Source organism: Nipponia nippon, unplaced genomic scaffold (assembly GCF_047370975.1).
Source record: "Nipponia nippon isolate SJK-2023a ecotype South Korea unplaced genomic scaffold, ASM4737097v1 scaffold_5, whole genome shotgun sequence".
NCBI classification, from domain to species: Eukaryota; Metazoa; Chordata; class Aves; order Pelecaniformes; family Threskiornithidae; genus Nipponia; species Nipponia nippon.
The window spans coordinates 419,636-434,643 of record NW_028262369.1 but is presented as its reverse complement, the minus strand read 5'-3'; the positions used below and the strand labels follow the sequence as shown (position 1 = coordinate 434,643).

General features: G+C 44.5%; 2 protein-coding genes across 6 annotated transcripts in view; one reads left to right on the top strand and one right to left on the bottom strand.

The window, feature by feature from the left end:
- IFT140 (intraflagellar transport 140) overlaps positions 1-15,008 on the bottom strand; it is a 94,207-nt gene that overhangs the window by 6,821 nt on the left and 72,378 nt on the right. For all 5 annotated transcript variants that reach the window (XR_015699182.1, XM_087734118.1, XM_087734121.1 and 2 more), the window contains exons 19-20: positions 3,409-3,586; positions 555-745 (exon numbers count right to left, since the gene is read on the bottom strand). Coding sequence is in view for 4 of the 5 variants with exons in the window: in XM_087734118.1 (XP_087590244.1) it covers positions 555-745; positions 3,409-3,586 (369 nt within the window). In the remaining variant the exon portion in view is untranslated. The remainder of the gene's footprint in view (positions 1-554; positions 746-3,408; positions 3,587-15,008) is intronic.
- Positions 13,021-15,008, top strand: part of TMEM204 (transmembrane protein 204) — a 31,488-nt gene continuing 29,500 nt past the window's right edge. Inside the window, exon 1 of the mRNA XM_009462522.2 lies at positions 13,021-14,120. Within this exon, the coding sequence (XP_009460797.1) occupies positions 13,841-14,120 (280 nt within the window). The 5' untranslated portion in view covers positions 13,021-13,840. The remainder of the gene's footprint in view (positions 14,121-15,008) is intronic.

The window sequence follows — 15,008 nt, the reverse complement described above, 5'->3', positions numbered from 1 at the left end:
AGTGACTTTATATCATCATCATCATCATTATTACTACTACTACTACTACATTGTGAGGCTTCATAGGGTAAAACACATATAAAAACAAGATTTCAAACAACGAATACAACACATTAAAAATCACCTCCCCTAACTTCTTTAGGGACTCATCAGTCACAGGAGAAGACCGGGTGCCAGAAGCACCCAACTCAGACTAAATTCTGCCACAGCAGTTGTGTCTGGGACTCTCAGGAGAAGTAAACAAGTGGTTTTGTCATGGAAAAGGAAGGAAAAGAGGGCAGTGGTCTTCCAGAGACAAGTACAGGATTGGATATCAGTGAGGTTCAACTACTGGCCCCGACAAGACACTTAACCTTTCTGATGCTAAGCCTGGGAGGGTGCTGCAAAGTTTACTGTAGCAATGCTTTCACTCCATGAGATAGAAAAGACCAGAAACAGGAAAAGACTTTAATTAATTATTAGTGGTCATCGCCAGACATCCTCCTTAGCCTGCCTCCAGTCTTCACAGGAGAACAAGGCTCCAAATCCCCTGGGTGCCACAGGCTGGTGCTTACTGGGTGAGTGCAAGACCGTGCTCTCCGGTCGCCTCCAGGTGCTTAGCATAGTTGTAGTACGTGGTGCGCAGGTGAACCCGATCGTGAGCTTCTGCTGTTTCGATGGCTTTCTGCCACTGGTTTGAGGCTTGATAGAACTTGTTCAGGAGGTCATAGCGTTTGCAAGCCTTGTACAGTCGCTCTGCATCCTCCTGGAAGGTGAGCGTACAAACACGTCATTAGCTCCGACCGGCATTTCGTAGGTGTCATTCAAAACAGACACTGCGCTTCTGAGTAGTTTATTAGTGCAGGTCACCGTAATGCAATTAAAGTAACAATAATTCAGGCAGGGGGTTTAACTAACTAAATATATGTTGCCTGGAATAGCACATTACTGGGAAACAGGATGTTTATGTGAAAATAAGGAAAGCACTCAGATCCTGGCATTTACTGTACAGTATCAAGTGGGGGTGACATGAGCAAGCCGTCAACAATTAAATGCTGTCATCAGGAGCGTAAACCATTTCAGAAAGGGGAGATGCACTCAAGTGGGGCTATAGTTAATGGCCACGCTGCCCACCCAGAGGTGAGGTCCAGGAGAAGGCCTCACCAGGAGAAGGGGTTTTGGCAAGAAGGTATAACGTGCCAGGGGACCCCCTGCGACCTTCGAGCAGGTCTCAGAGGTAGCAACACTGTTCGTGGATAACGGAGATCCATTCCTGGGAATAAATGCTATTAATTTAAGACAGAATTAGAACAGGAGGATTTTGCCGATGCTGACGCAAGGGCGAGCAAATTTGGAACTATTATTTTTATGCTTGGAGAGGTACTCCTGTGGAAGGAGCATTTTCCTGCTCCACCCAACTGCTGTCCAGCTGAACACTATATTTAGTAAATTGAGATTATCTGTCCAAGACAGAAAAATAGTTTCTCTCTCTTATTGTTTCAAATTCAAAAAAGCATAGAAAGTAGAGACGGAAGATGTCTGCACTGTGATTCTGTATGAGATGCAAAAAAGCAACAGAACTGCATTCGTTTTGCTACAGTTCCCTTCCGCCTCTCCAGATAGATCTAAATATCCAAAAGAAGGAGTATTGACACTTTTCGGCCTCATAGCTTGCTCTGCCAGGAAGCTTTTCCAAACATTTAGTTTGAATTTTTCTTTTCTTCTTCACTTTAATTCAGAATAGCTACTCTCTCTCTCTAGCATTTATACTCTTAAAATAGTTGTAGATTGCTAAACACCTTTTTAAGCCAAATTCTAATTATTTGGCTATCTTAAAGATTTCCTTGTCTGTGAAGCCTTTCCAAGAGCTTAACAATTTGCACTGATTTTTTCTGAACTTCTTCCAGTTCATCAACCTTTTTTTCTGGTAATGAGATACTTAAGGGTGGAAGTTGATGTTCCAGCTGTAGCTGCAACAAATACATAGACGGAAGTTATCAAACCAAAGCCCCAGGATGTGGTGTCTCCTCAAAGGCAGCCCCAAACAGATTTTAGCTGTTATAGGACCTTGCCATTTTTTTTGTCATTTGTGATTTCCTATGAATTGTATTTCATCAATTCTCCTTTCCCAGTTTTTCCCCCTTACAGATCATGTACCTGGATCTTTTATGGTTCCCAAACTAAAAATCTCTGATTTTCTCACAGATCATTGATGAAGACATTAAATAAAGGTGAACCGAGGGGAATACATGCTTTTATCATTCATCTAACTCAACAGCACTCCGGTCAGTTTTCAGTCCACATGACAGTGCTGGTCTCAAACCCATTTTAGATCTCAGTTCTATTGGTAATCAAGGGGAGTGGGTTCAGGCTACAATGAAGACACATGGGAAAGACAAGGTCCATTTTGGCACGTATTTGCTGCCAGGTCGGGCTCCAGATACAGGTACAAGGGACAGTTGCCCTGTGCACCAGGCTACGGGGAGAACAGCCTGACCGTGTTCTCTGGCTGGGCTGCACCCAGGCAAGTTACTGCTCCCACGGCGGGAGAAGGCGGGATGGAAGTCCGGGTGACCGTAGCACAGCAGGCATCCCTGGACAGCACAAGCAGCAAATGTGACTCGCCAGAGCTCTCCGACCCTGCAGGAAACATCAATTTTGCCTAAGCTGCTTACACGCCTTAAGCCAGCCCTTGCTCTCTGGCAGAACACAGCTTTAGCCTTTCACTCTACAAACAAACATGTCAAAATGGAACTTGTGTTTCCCATATTGGACCTGTTTGTTGAAATATTTAGCTAGAATATTTTGAAGTACATCCTTTTTTTAATCCAGTCAAACCTAGAATGATTAAGCTTGGAAGAATTACGCCTCAAGAAAACAGTTTTTCTGTTAATGTTTCACACATAAACCATCCTTAAACGATGTTTCCTTCATTCAGCAGTTTCCTTCATTCAGCAGTTTTTCATATGGGAGTAAAACTCCAATATAAATTCTGTACAGCAGTTACAAAAACAGACAAATTAATTTGCTGCACCCTTAGGCAGCTATGGCTCCTGGTACTCTTATTTCCAGGCATCAGATTCTGCCACGCTCATTCTCATCTACTCTTTGAGGCACACGGAGAGGGCTCAGGGGACTGCTGAGCCTCTGGAGTTCAAGGAAAGCCCCTGATCAGCGTCACACAGGAATCGTGCAGCGCGGGCTTGTGCAATGCTGAAGGAGATGCCTACTGCCCTACGATAAAAACTCAACTTCAGGAAAATAATTGTCAGACCTATTCTTCATCACTCCTTGGAAACCTGGCAATAGGTTTTAATCCCCACCAAGGTTTTTGCATTTCAGAATTTTAAAGAAATGATCGGTTTCTCATTTTTATCCCTAGTTAAGCAGGGTGGATATTCCCGGCTGCGTATGGTCGGCGGGGTTTACCAGCATGCCCAGCTGAATGGCCAGCACCGCCACTCTGGCCTCCTGCTCTGGTTCTTGTTCAGCCTCCCTCAACGCCTTGGCTCCTCTTGCGTGACCCATGTTTCCGAGGCAAATTTTGGCAACATCGAGCCTCTGAGTCTTCACACACATGCGAGCCATGTTCTCCCAGACAGCCTCACTGTGAGAAATGGGAAAGAAAAGGAGAGCTGTTACGGTGCCACCTTTAAGGCTTGGGTACTAAGCAGGTAAGACGCAAGGAAAGAGGAGAGCATGAAAGGGAAAACCGTTAGTACGTTGGACACTTGCTGGACGTAACAAAGAGGCTCCAGTTGCTGTGTGAAGATTGAAGAGGAACAGAAATAGGCCTCAGACACAAAGGTTAGCTCTGGAGCTGAATGCCCACAGCCTTAAGAAAATATTGCGGGTTTTGTTTTACACCAATATCTAAACAAGAGCAGTTATGTTTGCACGTATATAAACATTTATCACGCCCCCACCACTGTGGTTCTTGCTGTAGCTGCAACATATAGACACCACTATGTTCAGAATTCAAAAGAAAAACTATGAGAAAGGTCTTGTATACATAAACCTTCCACTGGAAACGTCCTGCTACCTGTCCTGCATAGTTCAAACACGGAACGGCTATTAGGAGCCTAATAGTTGCACTCAACAACAGGGAATGATGTGTAGGAAACAACTGACCAAACTATCATGTTCTAATTTAAAATTTGCATAAAAAATGGCACGAAGGAAAGCTTTGCAATGCTCAGAATGAGAACTCCTCAGGGCTAAGAGCTTACATTTAACATTGCAAAATCCCCTGCCAAGACAGAGGCAGGGACTGGCCGAGCGCCGCGCTCCCATGCAGGAACGTCAGGTCTCAGCAGGCAGCATGGCTCGACAGAAGGACTGTGACACAGCTGACCATTACAGGGGGTGACAAACAGATTTTCGTAGCTTCTATTTACATTTGAGGCTCTTCAGAATAAAATGCAATATGTTTGACTAATAGAAACCATAAGCATTCAAACTATGAGATTTTATCAGTGTGTGAACCTCAGCAGAGGTACGGTCCATACAGTTCTCAGACACCACCACAGCACAAAGTAAGTATCTACATGAAAAACAAGGAAAAAAAAAAAGAAAAAAACAAAGAGTTGAATGACACTTCAGGTCCTGCATCTGCAAGCGAATCCCCTTCCAGTCTTCCTATGATTAAAATCTTTTTCTCTTCCCAGGAGCTGTGGGAAAGCCCTGCACAAACAGGGGAAAGTGACTAACCGGGAAGCAGCGAAGCAGACGAGACACGACGTGCTGTCAAACACATACAATAAAGAAAGGCAGAGAAAAAATGCTTTTCCTAATTTATTTTACAATTAGATCATCTTTTATTTGCAACTACAACTGGTATAAAGTTTTCAGGTAGTAATCAACATAAATATGTGACATAAACTTCATTAAGGCCAAACAGTACAGAAAAAATAAAATAGGATCAGAAGTGACAAATCAGGGGCATATTTCAGATAGTTCAGAAAAGCAAAAATACACGTCTGAATATTTTACTGAATCTTTTACATCTGCATGTCCATGCTGAGTGTGGTTCAAACGCAGCCTCCTCTCATGCTCTGCTCCGACACGTCCTCGTGCCCCAGACTGGGGAGCCAAAGGGAACATTGAAACAGGGCACAGTCATTTCTGAATGGGAAAGGCCTTACAAACACCTCAGCTCTAGATCCTTCTGAGTGTAAGTCTATGCATCACTACTCAATATAGAAATGCTGACATTATCAGCAGAAGATGTGACCATCCTAATTTTCGAAAAGTTGGAACTGGTTTCCCTTTTATTCCAGCACTGCCTGTATCTGGAACTGGAAAAAGCAGGAAAAACACCTTTAAAGAACGTTTAGGTCTTGGTAGATATTGTCACCTGGCTTTGATCAACAAGGACAGTGAGTTCTGTCATTAGTAAAAGATATCAAGTCTTGTGCACGTGGGTATGGCAGCCTTTCATCACGCACAAGGAGAAGGAATATATTTTCCATAACCTGTAGCGTTCCAGAAGAAGTTGCCAATAGCCGTTTCACTCTGGGTGAAGGAATGCACGCCTGTGCTGTGCTTTGTCAAACTGACTAACAGCAAGTTTCTGAAAGGAAACAAAAATCTTTATTTTTCAGAGCCTTGACAGCTCGCAATTGCCTCACTGCAAGAAGATGAGAGAGTTCATGGGCTTGAACAGAGACAAGTGGATGAGAAATCTTATTTAGACTACAGGGAGTGGAAACTTTTGAAAGGAAATAAACCAAATAGTGCGTTTTAAAGTACAAAGTTAGAAGATAACAGTGTGCAGAGGCATACACCAGGACTTAGAAGATGCTACTCATCATCTATCGGCTGCACTATGCTTTCCTGAATGGCAATGGCTCCTGCCAACTTCAAAACTCGTAGGGAGCTGCTGCCCCAGGGATTCATCTTCGGAGATCTTGCCCCAGGCGCATCCTGCCCGTGGGCCACCTCGGCACCCACGCCAGCTGTACCCAGTGGACCACCCAGACGTTCCTCTGCCCTGAGGAGCTGGAGCTCTGCCATCCCACCTCTTCCTCCTCCATTCCAGACCATTTGCAAAACTAACCTGAGAGGCTCCAGCAGCGGGGTACCGCTGGGGTGTAACAAATACAGAGGAAGAAGCATCTCTAGATGATGTGCTCTGTATTTAGTTTTATTTTGGCAAGCACCGCCTTCCCAGCACTCCCAGCTGGGTGGATGCTGAGCACACACCAGAAATTCAGAACCGTGGTCAAACTGGACCAGACACTGAATTTGGAAGTGTTCACAATAGGGCAGTGCTTGCACGGACTTATCCAGCGCAGAGACCAAAGCAAGAGACAGGCTAAGAGCAGCTCACCAGCACAAGTACCTATGAAACATGAAAACACTGCCTCCCTCTGACCACCCCTTCTCCTGCTTCTACCCTCCAGAAGCACCTGAAGGCACGTTTCACCTAATGAACCCGGCCCTGCTCCGCACAGAGGAGTTCCCATTCTCCCACTGGAGCTCAGGACGGCTTTGTTGGCAGCTGCGTGGGGGAGAACCTACAGCCAAACTTCTCCCCTGGTCCATGCTGGTTCTTTCCAGTAGACATGTCCCTCACAAGAAGGACACTGCTCTGATAAGGTACATACACGTGTTATTTAAATTTTCTTCCTACAGCAAAATATTAGAATAACTGTTTCTGCTTTGAGAGACCATTCATTTTAGCACCACATTCCATATATTGCTGCTAAGGTATGCGAGTATTTCTGACACAGCAACATGCTATTTGCTTCCAAAGACCATCTTCATATGCATATATTATATACTTATTAATATATGTTTGTATTTATTAACATATTGTTTATTATATCTTATTTAAAAACTAGAAAGGTACCAGAGTAACACCACCCTGTGAAATGCAAAAGATCCGAAGTACTTTACAAAAAAAACCTACCACACAACACGCAGAAGGTCTCACTGCCTAACAGAGGCACAAACCGCAGAGCTGTTGAGCCCCGCGACCAAGCCTCGGCTGGGCAACGGCATGGACTGCGTCTCACTGAAACCGCGAGGGGATAACGCAGCAGATCTGCGCTCCCAAACCTGGGCCAGGGCCGGGACGCTGGGACTGACCCACCCACAGCTCCCCCAGAAAGACCAGGGACCTTTAGCCAGAACCTCAGTTTTCCCTTCACCCTGAAAAGACACCTCCAGCCTCTCCACACCATGGCTGATCAGAGAGAACAGACACTTTTATAACATCAAATTGTTTTTTAGACATTTCCCTTGCAAACTATTCAGCTTGAGGCACCCGGCAGGCTTGCCGGTAGGAGCGGGCAGGCCTGCAGGCAAGGGATGGGTTTAGAGAAGAGAATGATCGGGAGGCATCAGCAGCATGTTTCCATGTTTCTCCGTGTCTCAAACCAGCCTTGGTATGGCACCACCTTCCTAGCAGGCCGACACCTCCAACACCACAGCAAGAGTCCTGCCCATCAGTTTTGCTGCCCCTCAGGAATGTGGACAAATTAATGCAGGTCTGGTTAAGGAACAAGGAACAGGAGGTGCAGAACAGGCTCACTTAAATTGCAGGCAAAACCACAGTGTCTCTCTCAACAGTTGTTAGTGTAGCGAGAAAGACGAATCTGTCCTTGCATCCCTAAAAAGCAGCAACTCTTCTCTCCAGGCCTGGCCCCACGGTTGCATATAAAATGCCAAGTAATGATTTACCCTGCCCCCAGCTCACGCTCTGGGAATTTCCTGTTCTTCCCCTCCTCCTCCTCCTCTTCTTCCCCTTGGAAAGCCGCTCGCATCTGTACTTCATCAGCCGAAGATGGAAACTTAATGAAGACCAGGCGCAGCAACAGCGTGAGCCGAGCCATGGGAATGTGCTGCCCCAGCATCCCGGGGGAGCGACGCCTCCCCGTGAAGCACATGAATAAACGATCTGCTGCTGCGCCCCCAGCTCCCAGGCTTCAGGCCACATCAATAGCGCTTCGGCTTTGGAAAGCAAACTCTGACACCTCTTAAGACTAGACGCAGGTTTTACCACATATTTGATGAACAAGTTTTTCTTCCTTCATATCTGATCTTTTACATCTGTTTCTCTATGAAACTGTGTTTATAGCATCTAACAGTCTGATTTTACAAACCCTTCCTTCATTACCCATTTGGCATGAAAGTTTAAAGAAAAAATCCAGTAAGTGAAGTATTATTTAGAAGTGCTGGAGATTTATATGTCTGAAGCATCTCACTACAAAACCTCTCTCCCTCTGTTTAACGGGGTATATTTGGAAAATGAACATATGTTCCGTCTCTTGCCTCTAAATATCTTGATCAGGAGAAAAAAAGCAGCTCTCTTTCCAATTTGGGCCCCACTTCATTGAACAGGATCCTAAGCATTCTGCTTTAAAAGACTACTGTACAATGCAAAGAGAAATACTAATATAAGATATAATATCTATAACACTATATTATATAGAATATATCAGAATAAATTATTACGTCCCTAATGCATACATCTACCTGGAGCAGGCGGGTGTCCCCTCGTGCCTCAGGCACGGCCTGGGCTGTCAAAAATGGCAATAAATCCAGCAAGCGGGAGAGCTTTTGCTGACCCAACGGTGGGGACAAGGACGTTTCACTTCCCCATCACAAAATAAACTGTACAAGAAATTCGAAGCAGATTCTCAGCAGCTCAGCCAACTGGGACCGCAGGGGATGCACCGTTCTGGTGCGAAGTGTTTACCACGAGACTCACCCTAACGTACACGGTGTCCGGGCTGGCCTGGACGAACGCTGCAGGGCAGGGGGCACCACCCTTCCCCAGCCTCCACCCGCTGCCTACGTGCTGCTCGGGGGTGTTTTCTAGGCAAAGGAAAAGGATGGGACAAAGCAGGTGCCGCTTCCTAAGGAAAATGAACAACATCTATTACTATTTTTCAAATGTTAATCCCTTGTCTGGATTTCAGTAACTTGAAGCCGCACCTTCCATCCCCTGAAAAAACACGTTAGAATAACGTCATCTGGCTGAAATGTACAACAGTGGGTGATTCTGAGCAGATAATTCATTTATGATCAACTTTACATAGACGAGATTTGATAGACCGGTCATAGGATAAAAGCGTCATGCCGTGGACCGTAACAGCTACAGAGGGCTTGGACATGGTCAAATGAGACACCCTACATGACACCTAAGGTTAGCAGGCACGAAAAGCTCATCGTTTAGAAGTACTACGTAAAAATTTTAAACACATCTATAAAAATGGACACTGATCTTATCTTCAAACCACTAAAAAATAAATAGAGTTAAAATGTCAAAATTGGTAGCTTACTGTCTGTTTGCTTGCAACCCAGAAAAAACTCAGGACTTGAAAAAATGAAGTTTTATGTGATGTAGCTAAATTACATGAGCTGCTTTTAAAATGCATTTATCAGATTCTGGTTTGCCTGTTCAGTGGGACTAAAAGATAACAAGGAACTAAATAATATATGAAAAGTTGCAAGAATTCAATGAGATTCTTGATAGCGTTACTCATATTAAATGAGTGCTTCTCTGAGAAATACGTCAGGCATTTTTCAGTATGATCAAAACATTGAAAGCTGTCTAGATTATCCCTAAAAACTCTTCCCTGACAGAAACAGAATATTTGATAAATCAACAAAAGCTTTACAGGATATATCATAATAAATAATACAATATTAAATACATAGCTTTGTCTATTCCAAACTTATCCTGATAAAATCAACACCAAGCTATTGTTCAGTGTGAAGGAATGCAGTACGTACTGCAATTGAAAATACTTCTGCACATTTATCAGTAGAGAAGTGTTCATGAAGGCGATTTTTTTTGAAGGATTCCTGGACTGTTTTGTACTGGAAGCACAAGACCTCTGAGTGAAGATGAGAATGTCATTGACTGTGAACGTGCCAATAAGAACTATTTGATTGAAACAAAACAAACAAAAAAAAACCCCAGAATTAATAACTGAGCCATTTTGGTATGAGCAGGCTAGGAAAATTTACCAGATCTTTGCAAAACTTATTTAATTTTGACTTGGTGCAATCTACTCATTTGGGGAATTCCCCAATTTTACATCTTTAGATATTGTTATTAGTTGAACAGAATGATAAAAAGCCATTTGCCTACTAAAAAAATAATAGAAAAAAGATTGTGTCCTGCATAAACAACTGTAAACGAAATTTATTAGGTAGTAAATGGATAAATTCAGTATGGAAGCAACTAGTTATCTGATATAATCTCAATTATTGAGATTTTGAAAGTAAAATTACATTTACATAACTGATGTCTCACCCAGAAAGACCCAAAATGCTTTATAAGCTGCTATGCAAATCGTATGGAGTAATTTAACCCACCACTGAGCAGAACCACTCTCTAGCATAGAACAGTAGCTGTTAGCAAACAGCTACTTCCAGACAAGAACATCCACCAGAAGTTTTGCCATGGGGAAAAAAGTCGTCATGTGCTTGCTGAACTACTGCAGCCAACCGCAATACTACCTGCATTGCTCCTTAGATACCCCGCATACTGGGGTATCATCTGGGCGGGCTGAAGGCCTCAGTGCTGCTGTCCTCTCTGCTCTCTAAGTCATGATCAGGGTTCCCAGAAAAATTTCCATCCTCACAAAAGCTAGAAGTCCCAAATCATTTGTGATGTGGCAGGCCCATCAACAGAGAGACCATATGGACTTAAAATTATGCAGCCTTTTCGGAGATGACCACCTCACCATAGCTAGAGGGATGAAGCATCTGATCTAAGGCCAACTTTGTCCCAGCGCCGCCTCCTGTGGTTTATGTGGCAGTGAACTGGTCCATTTGACTCATCCGCATCCGTTCCCAGCTGCAACTCACTATGGAGCCACCCACCCATCTGCGGCCACAACAAGAGGCGATCTGGGAGAGAGAGAGAGAGATTTCATTTTTTCCTCTAGGAAAGCTGCCTTAAATGCAAACTCATTGACTTGCGTGGATTTGCATACGTAACACGAGGAATTTCTCAAGTATCGTATATCTCAAACTACAAACTAATGCCATGATGTTTAGATCACCTGGTGCCTCTGATGCTCAAAGACAAGTATGACTTAGGAAGAATATGATTTATTTTTAATATTGATGGAATTAAAAAAAGGTTGAATATTCTTACACCAAGTAATTGGTGTGGAAAGAGGAAGAGATGTGACTAAGTTTTAAATGATTAGACCGATTTGTTCAGCCTTCGTAAAATACAATTGCTGTATTTTTGTACATGTAACGTGCAAACAAGGTTTGTGCCCTTCTGAAAATACATGCTCAGACTTCAACAAATCGCAAAAATCAAAGAGGGGAGGGGGCAGAAGCAGGTGGGCGATTGGGTAGAAGAGATTTTCCCTAAAGGTAAATTTCTCCTGGCATTATCTGTATATGAACATCATCTGCCTTGCTGCTGAATCACAGGCTTAAAATAATAACAAATAATCCATGGGTTATAAAATACGAAAATATAGTCATTGTTGTTAGGAAATTTCTTTGAAGAATGGCAGGCGCCAATATGTTATTTATATTGAAACTTCTAAAACCAGAGATGTATAGAAACCTGACCGATCACAGGAAAAAAAGAAACCAAAGATGCTGTACTGCTGTGAGAGTATGAAGATACTCAAAGTACCTAAAGCTTAATCCATTTAAGGGTTAAAACCGAACCAAGTGCACAGAGGGGTGAATTCATAGCCAGATTTGCACATTCAATTCCAATAGCTGAAACCTAATTATAGGGGCATACGAACTTCATTGAAACATTTTCCAATCCTCTCAGCAACAAGTCTTAGAAAAGAAAACATCGACTTTCAAAAAATTTCCAACCAGTTTCTCTACGTGTCAGTAGGATCTGTTGACTAAGGGCAAAGTAACTTAGCTGGTAAGACAGAACTGCTATAAAATTAAATCAGTTTCTAATCTAGTTGTATTAATTATGCCAACATCTTAGGTGAGGTCGGTGCGGTGCAGCTGCGCCTGGTGATGCAGGTCCTCTGCCACAACTTCTCACTACTCCCTCTCCAGGCTGTTGACAAGAACGTCACACCTTCATTTCACCATGTACTATTTAATACTACAGCTTGTACACTATTTTTTCAGCCCAATGAATTTTGACAGGCTCAGATCAAGGCAGGCCATAACCACAGGCGATAAGGCCCAGAGGGGCAGAAGCCGACAGCCGCAGCAAGGCAATGCCCACTGGGGATCGCTGCCCACGTCCCCAGCCCCACAGCTGATGGGTACATGGAACAGCGACCAGCCACTTGGAGAGCCGGTCTCTGCAAGACCCCTCTGGAAACATCCATGTTCAGGGACAGTTTGAAATGTCCTCAACAACTCTTTTTTAATCTGTTTATTAGAGCTGCTTTCCTTGCAGCTTTTGCAGCATCAGTGCTGTGGTCCTGGCTTGCTGCAGGGTAGCCGATTCTGTACCGGATGGTGAACAGAGGCGTTATATTAAGCAACTTGCAGAAGCTCTTCCATCCTCTGGGCACCGCAGGGAGGTGGCCAGCCTTCTCGGAGGCACTGCAGAGCCACCAGCATTCACAGCTAACTGGGACGTGGGGCTCGGGGCTGTGCCAGCTCTGCACAGCTGCAGCGCGGTGATTTTCAACTCCATTCACATCGTAACGCTTGCAACTGCCTTTTCAGACACCCCCAAATTCATTTGTTGATCAGGTTGAGAATCTCGAGATTTTATATTTTCTACTTATCTGCCACGCTCCCTTGTAGGGTTGCGGAGAGGAAGGGGACATCAGTGGACCCCCCCCCACCGCTTTCATCGTGCCGTTCAACAGCTAATCCCAATATTGTTTTGCTTTCGGTAAAAAGCATTTCAAAATCCCTCTCCTCAATCTGTTTCTGCAGACCTGATGCTCCGAGGGTTGAGGCTGGGGGTTTCTTTTTTTCCTTTCACAGCGGACCTCCGATTTGCTCCCTGGGCTCCCCCGCGATGTGCAGCCCTGCTTGGTGCTGCTGGGAGGGTAGGAGGAGTGAGGCAGGGAGGGGGGCTCTCCGAGGGGAGGAGGTACAACTTTAGAAGTCTCCATAGTCTTTTCCTTTCAGGAAACACATCCTGTTAATGTTTGACTGCTGTGGCAGTGGCTCTGTTTGTTGCAGTCGACTACGCCCTGAGGCTCACCAAAAACAGCCACAAAAACAGCCATTTCCTCTTCGTGGAGAGGTGGGGGGGCCTTTTCCTCACAGCAGGGGCTGTTCCCCGCTCCCTGCACTCCCAGCTCGGATCTTCAGAGAGGGACACGGCAGAGCAAACTCCTCCAGGACTCCAAACTTGCAGAGCTCCTTTGGGATGACAGCATTCACCTCCAGCTCGGCTTGGCTTTGAGAATGACATTTGTCACGGTTTGCGGGATATTCTGAAGTTTCCATCTGAAAAAAAGGCTTTCAGAGCAGTGCTGGTTAACTCGGAGGAGCCAGCGCGCTCGGCACGCTGCTGGCAAGCATCCCTGCCTCTGCCCCGGCAGCAGCTCCGGCTCTCCTGCCTTGAGACTGGATTCTTTCTGGATTCACCTCGTCTCACAAGGAATGGACCTCCCTATCGTTCAGTTCATCGCAGGACTGGCACTACTTATCAAAGTGCAAGAAGGTGGATAAACCAAAGCTGGGAAGGACCTAAAAAAGCTTCTTTGTGTTCTTATTTTATGGAATTCTCCTACCTACCTCACAAAATTCTCATTTCCTTGATCAGAAACACCTCTGGAGTTGACTTTGAGAATGAACGGTGATGTCCTCTAGCCATTCGTAACATCCTAGCGAAGCTGCCTCTGTTTCAAGTCCAATTTCAATGTGCTGCAGCTGATTGAGACCTCGTGTCTTCTGCAAATAGAGACTGGCAGCGAGCTGACAGTCAGATATGACTGTCCAGAAACTGGTAGCCACAGCTGTGTTGGTAGCCCTGGTCTCACTTATTCTTAACAACGCGGCTGCCTTTACTCCCAACTGGGTATATCAGACCCTGGAGGACGGGCGTAAGCGGAGCGTCGGGCTCTGGAAGATGTGCTGGCTGGCAGAGAAGAGCAGAGGAGGTGCAAGCACGAGTGCCAGGCATGGGCAAGGGGAGGAGCGCGAGTGTGAAGCCCTGGGCTGGGGTTCAGAGTCAGCTGGGTTCCAGGAGTCGCGCAGTACTGTCAAACGTAAGTTCAATCTCTTGTCTTCTCTGTTTACGCTAGGTTGCGATTGATACGGTGTCCCTGGTCCCCAGGAGATTTGTAGCCTAGCAGAGCATCCCGAAATCACTGTTAACCATCTGATTCTAAACATCTCCTAACATTCATCCCCAAATAAATTAATTTGGGAAAATAAGAATAATTATGTCCACCAGTGATGAACTAAACTCCTCCTCCCTCCCCAAAAACGGTAATCTACATTGCATTGTCTGGTTTATACGGCGTATGAAACGATGTACTTTGAAAAAATAATTTGTGAAATGTAAATCCAAAGCTTTGAGACATCTGCTGCGTGCTTCTCCCTCTTGGGTTCCTGCTATAAACATATCCCTTCCTGCTCAATGCATTAAACCCCAACCACAGTTGCTCTGAATACCATAAAATTAAAAAAAAAAAAAACAAAACACACAACCAAGAAAGTATTCAGATGACATGCTAAGTTATTTCCTCATTCTGTTTACTTCTGTTGGAAGCGCCAGGAGCAGAAAAGACAGAAAGAGTTCTGGTAAAAACATGTAAAATTGAGATAGGCCTTAACGTATGCGATTATTATTCTTGGTGCAAAACCACACTTAGTATACTACTTGGGAAACATGAAAATCATTAAGCATGGTGTACTTCTCATTTTGCAAATTCACAGACTCATGGGATCTGAAGAATGCACATAGCTTAAACTCAGCTAGTTAAGATTTTTTGGTACGATGAAACCTGTAAGCCAATGTTAAGAATTATAAAGCTGAAGAATAATAAAGCGCACCTTACTTATCCCATTCATAAAGTTAACGGTGCGACCCTGCTGTCGTTCAGCAGCTAGAGCAGAACTGTGCTTGGAATACTGTGGTCGCCTCGGCCCCC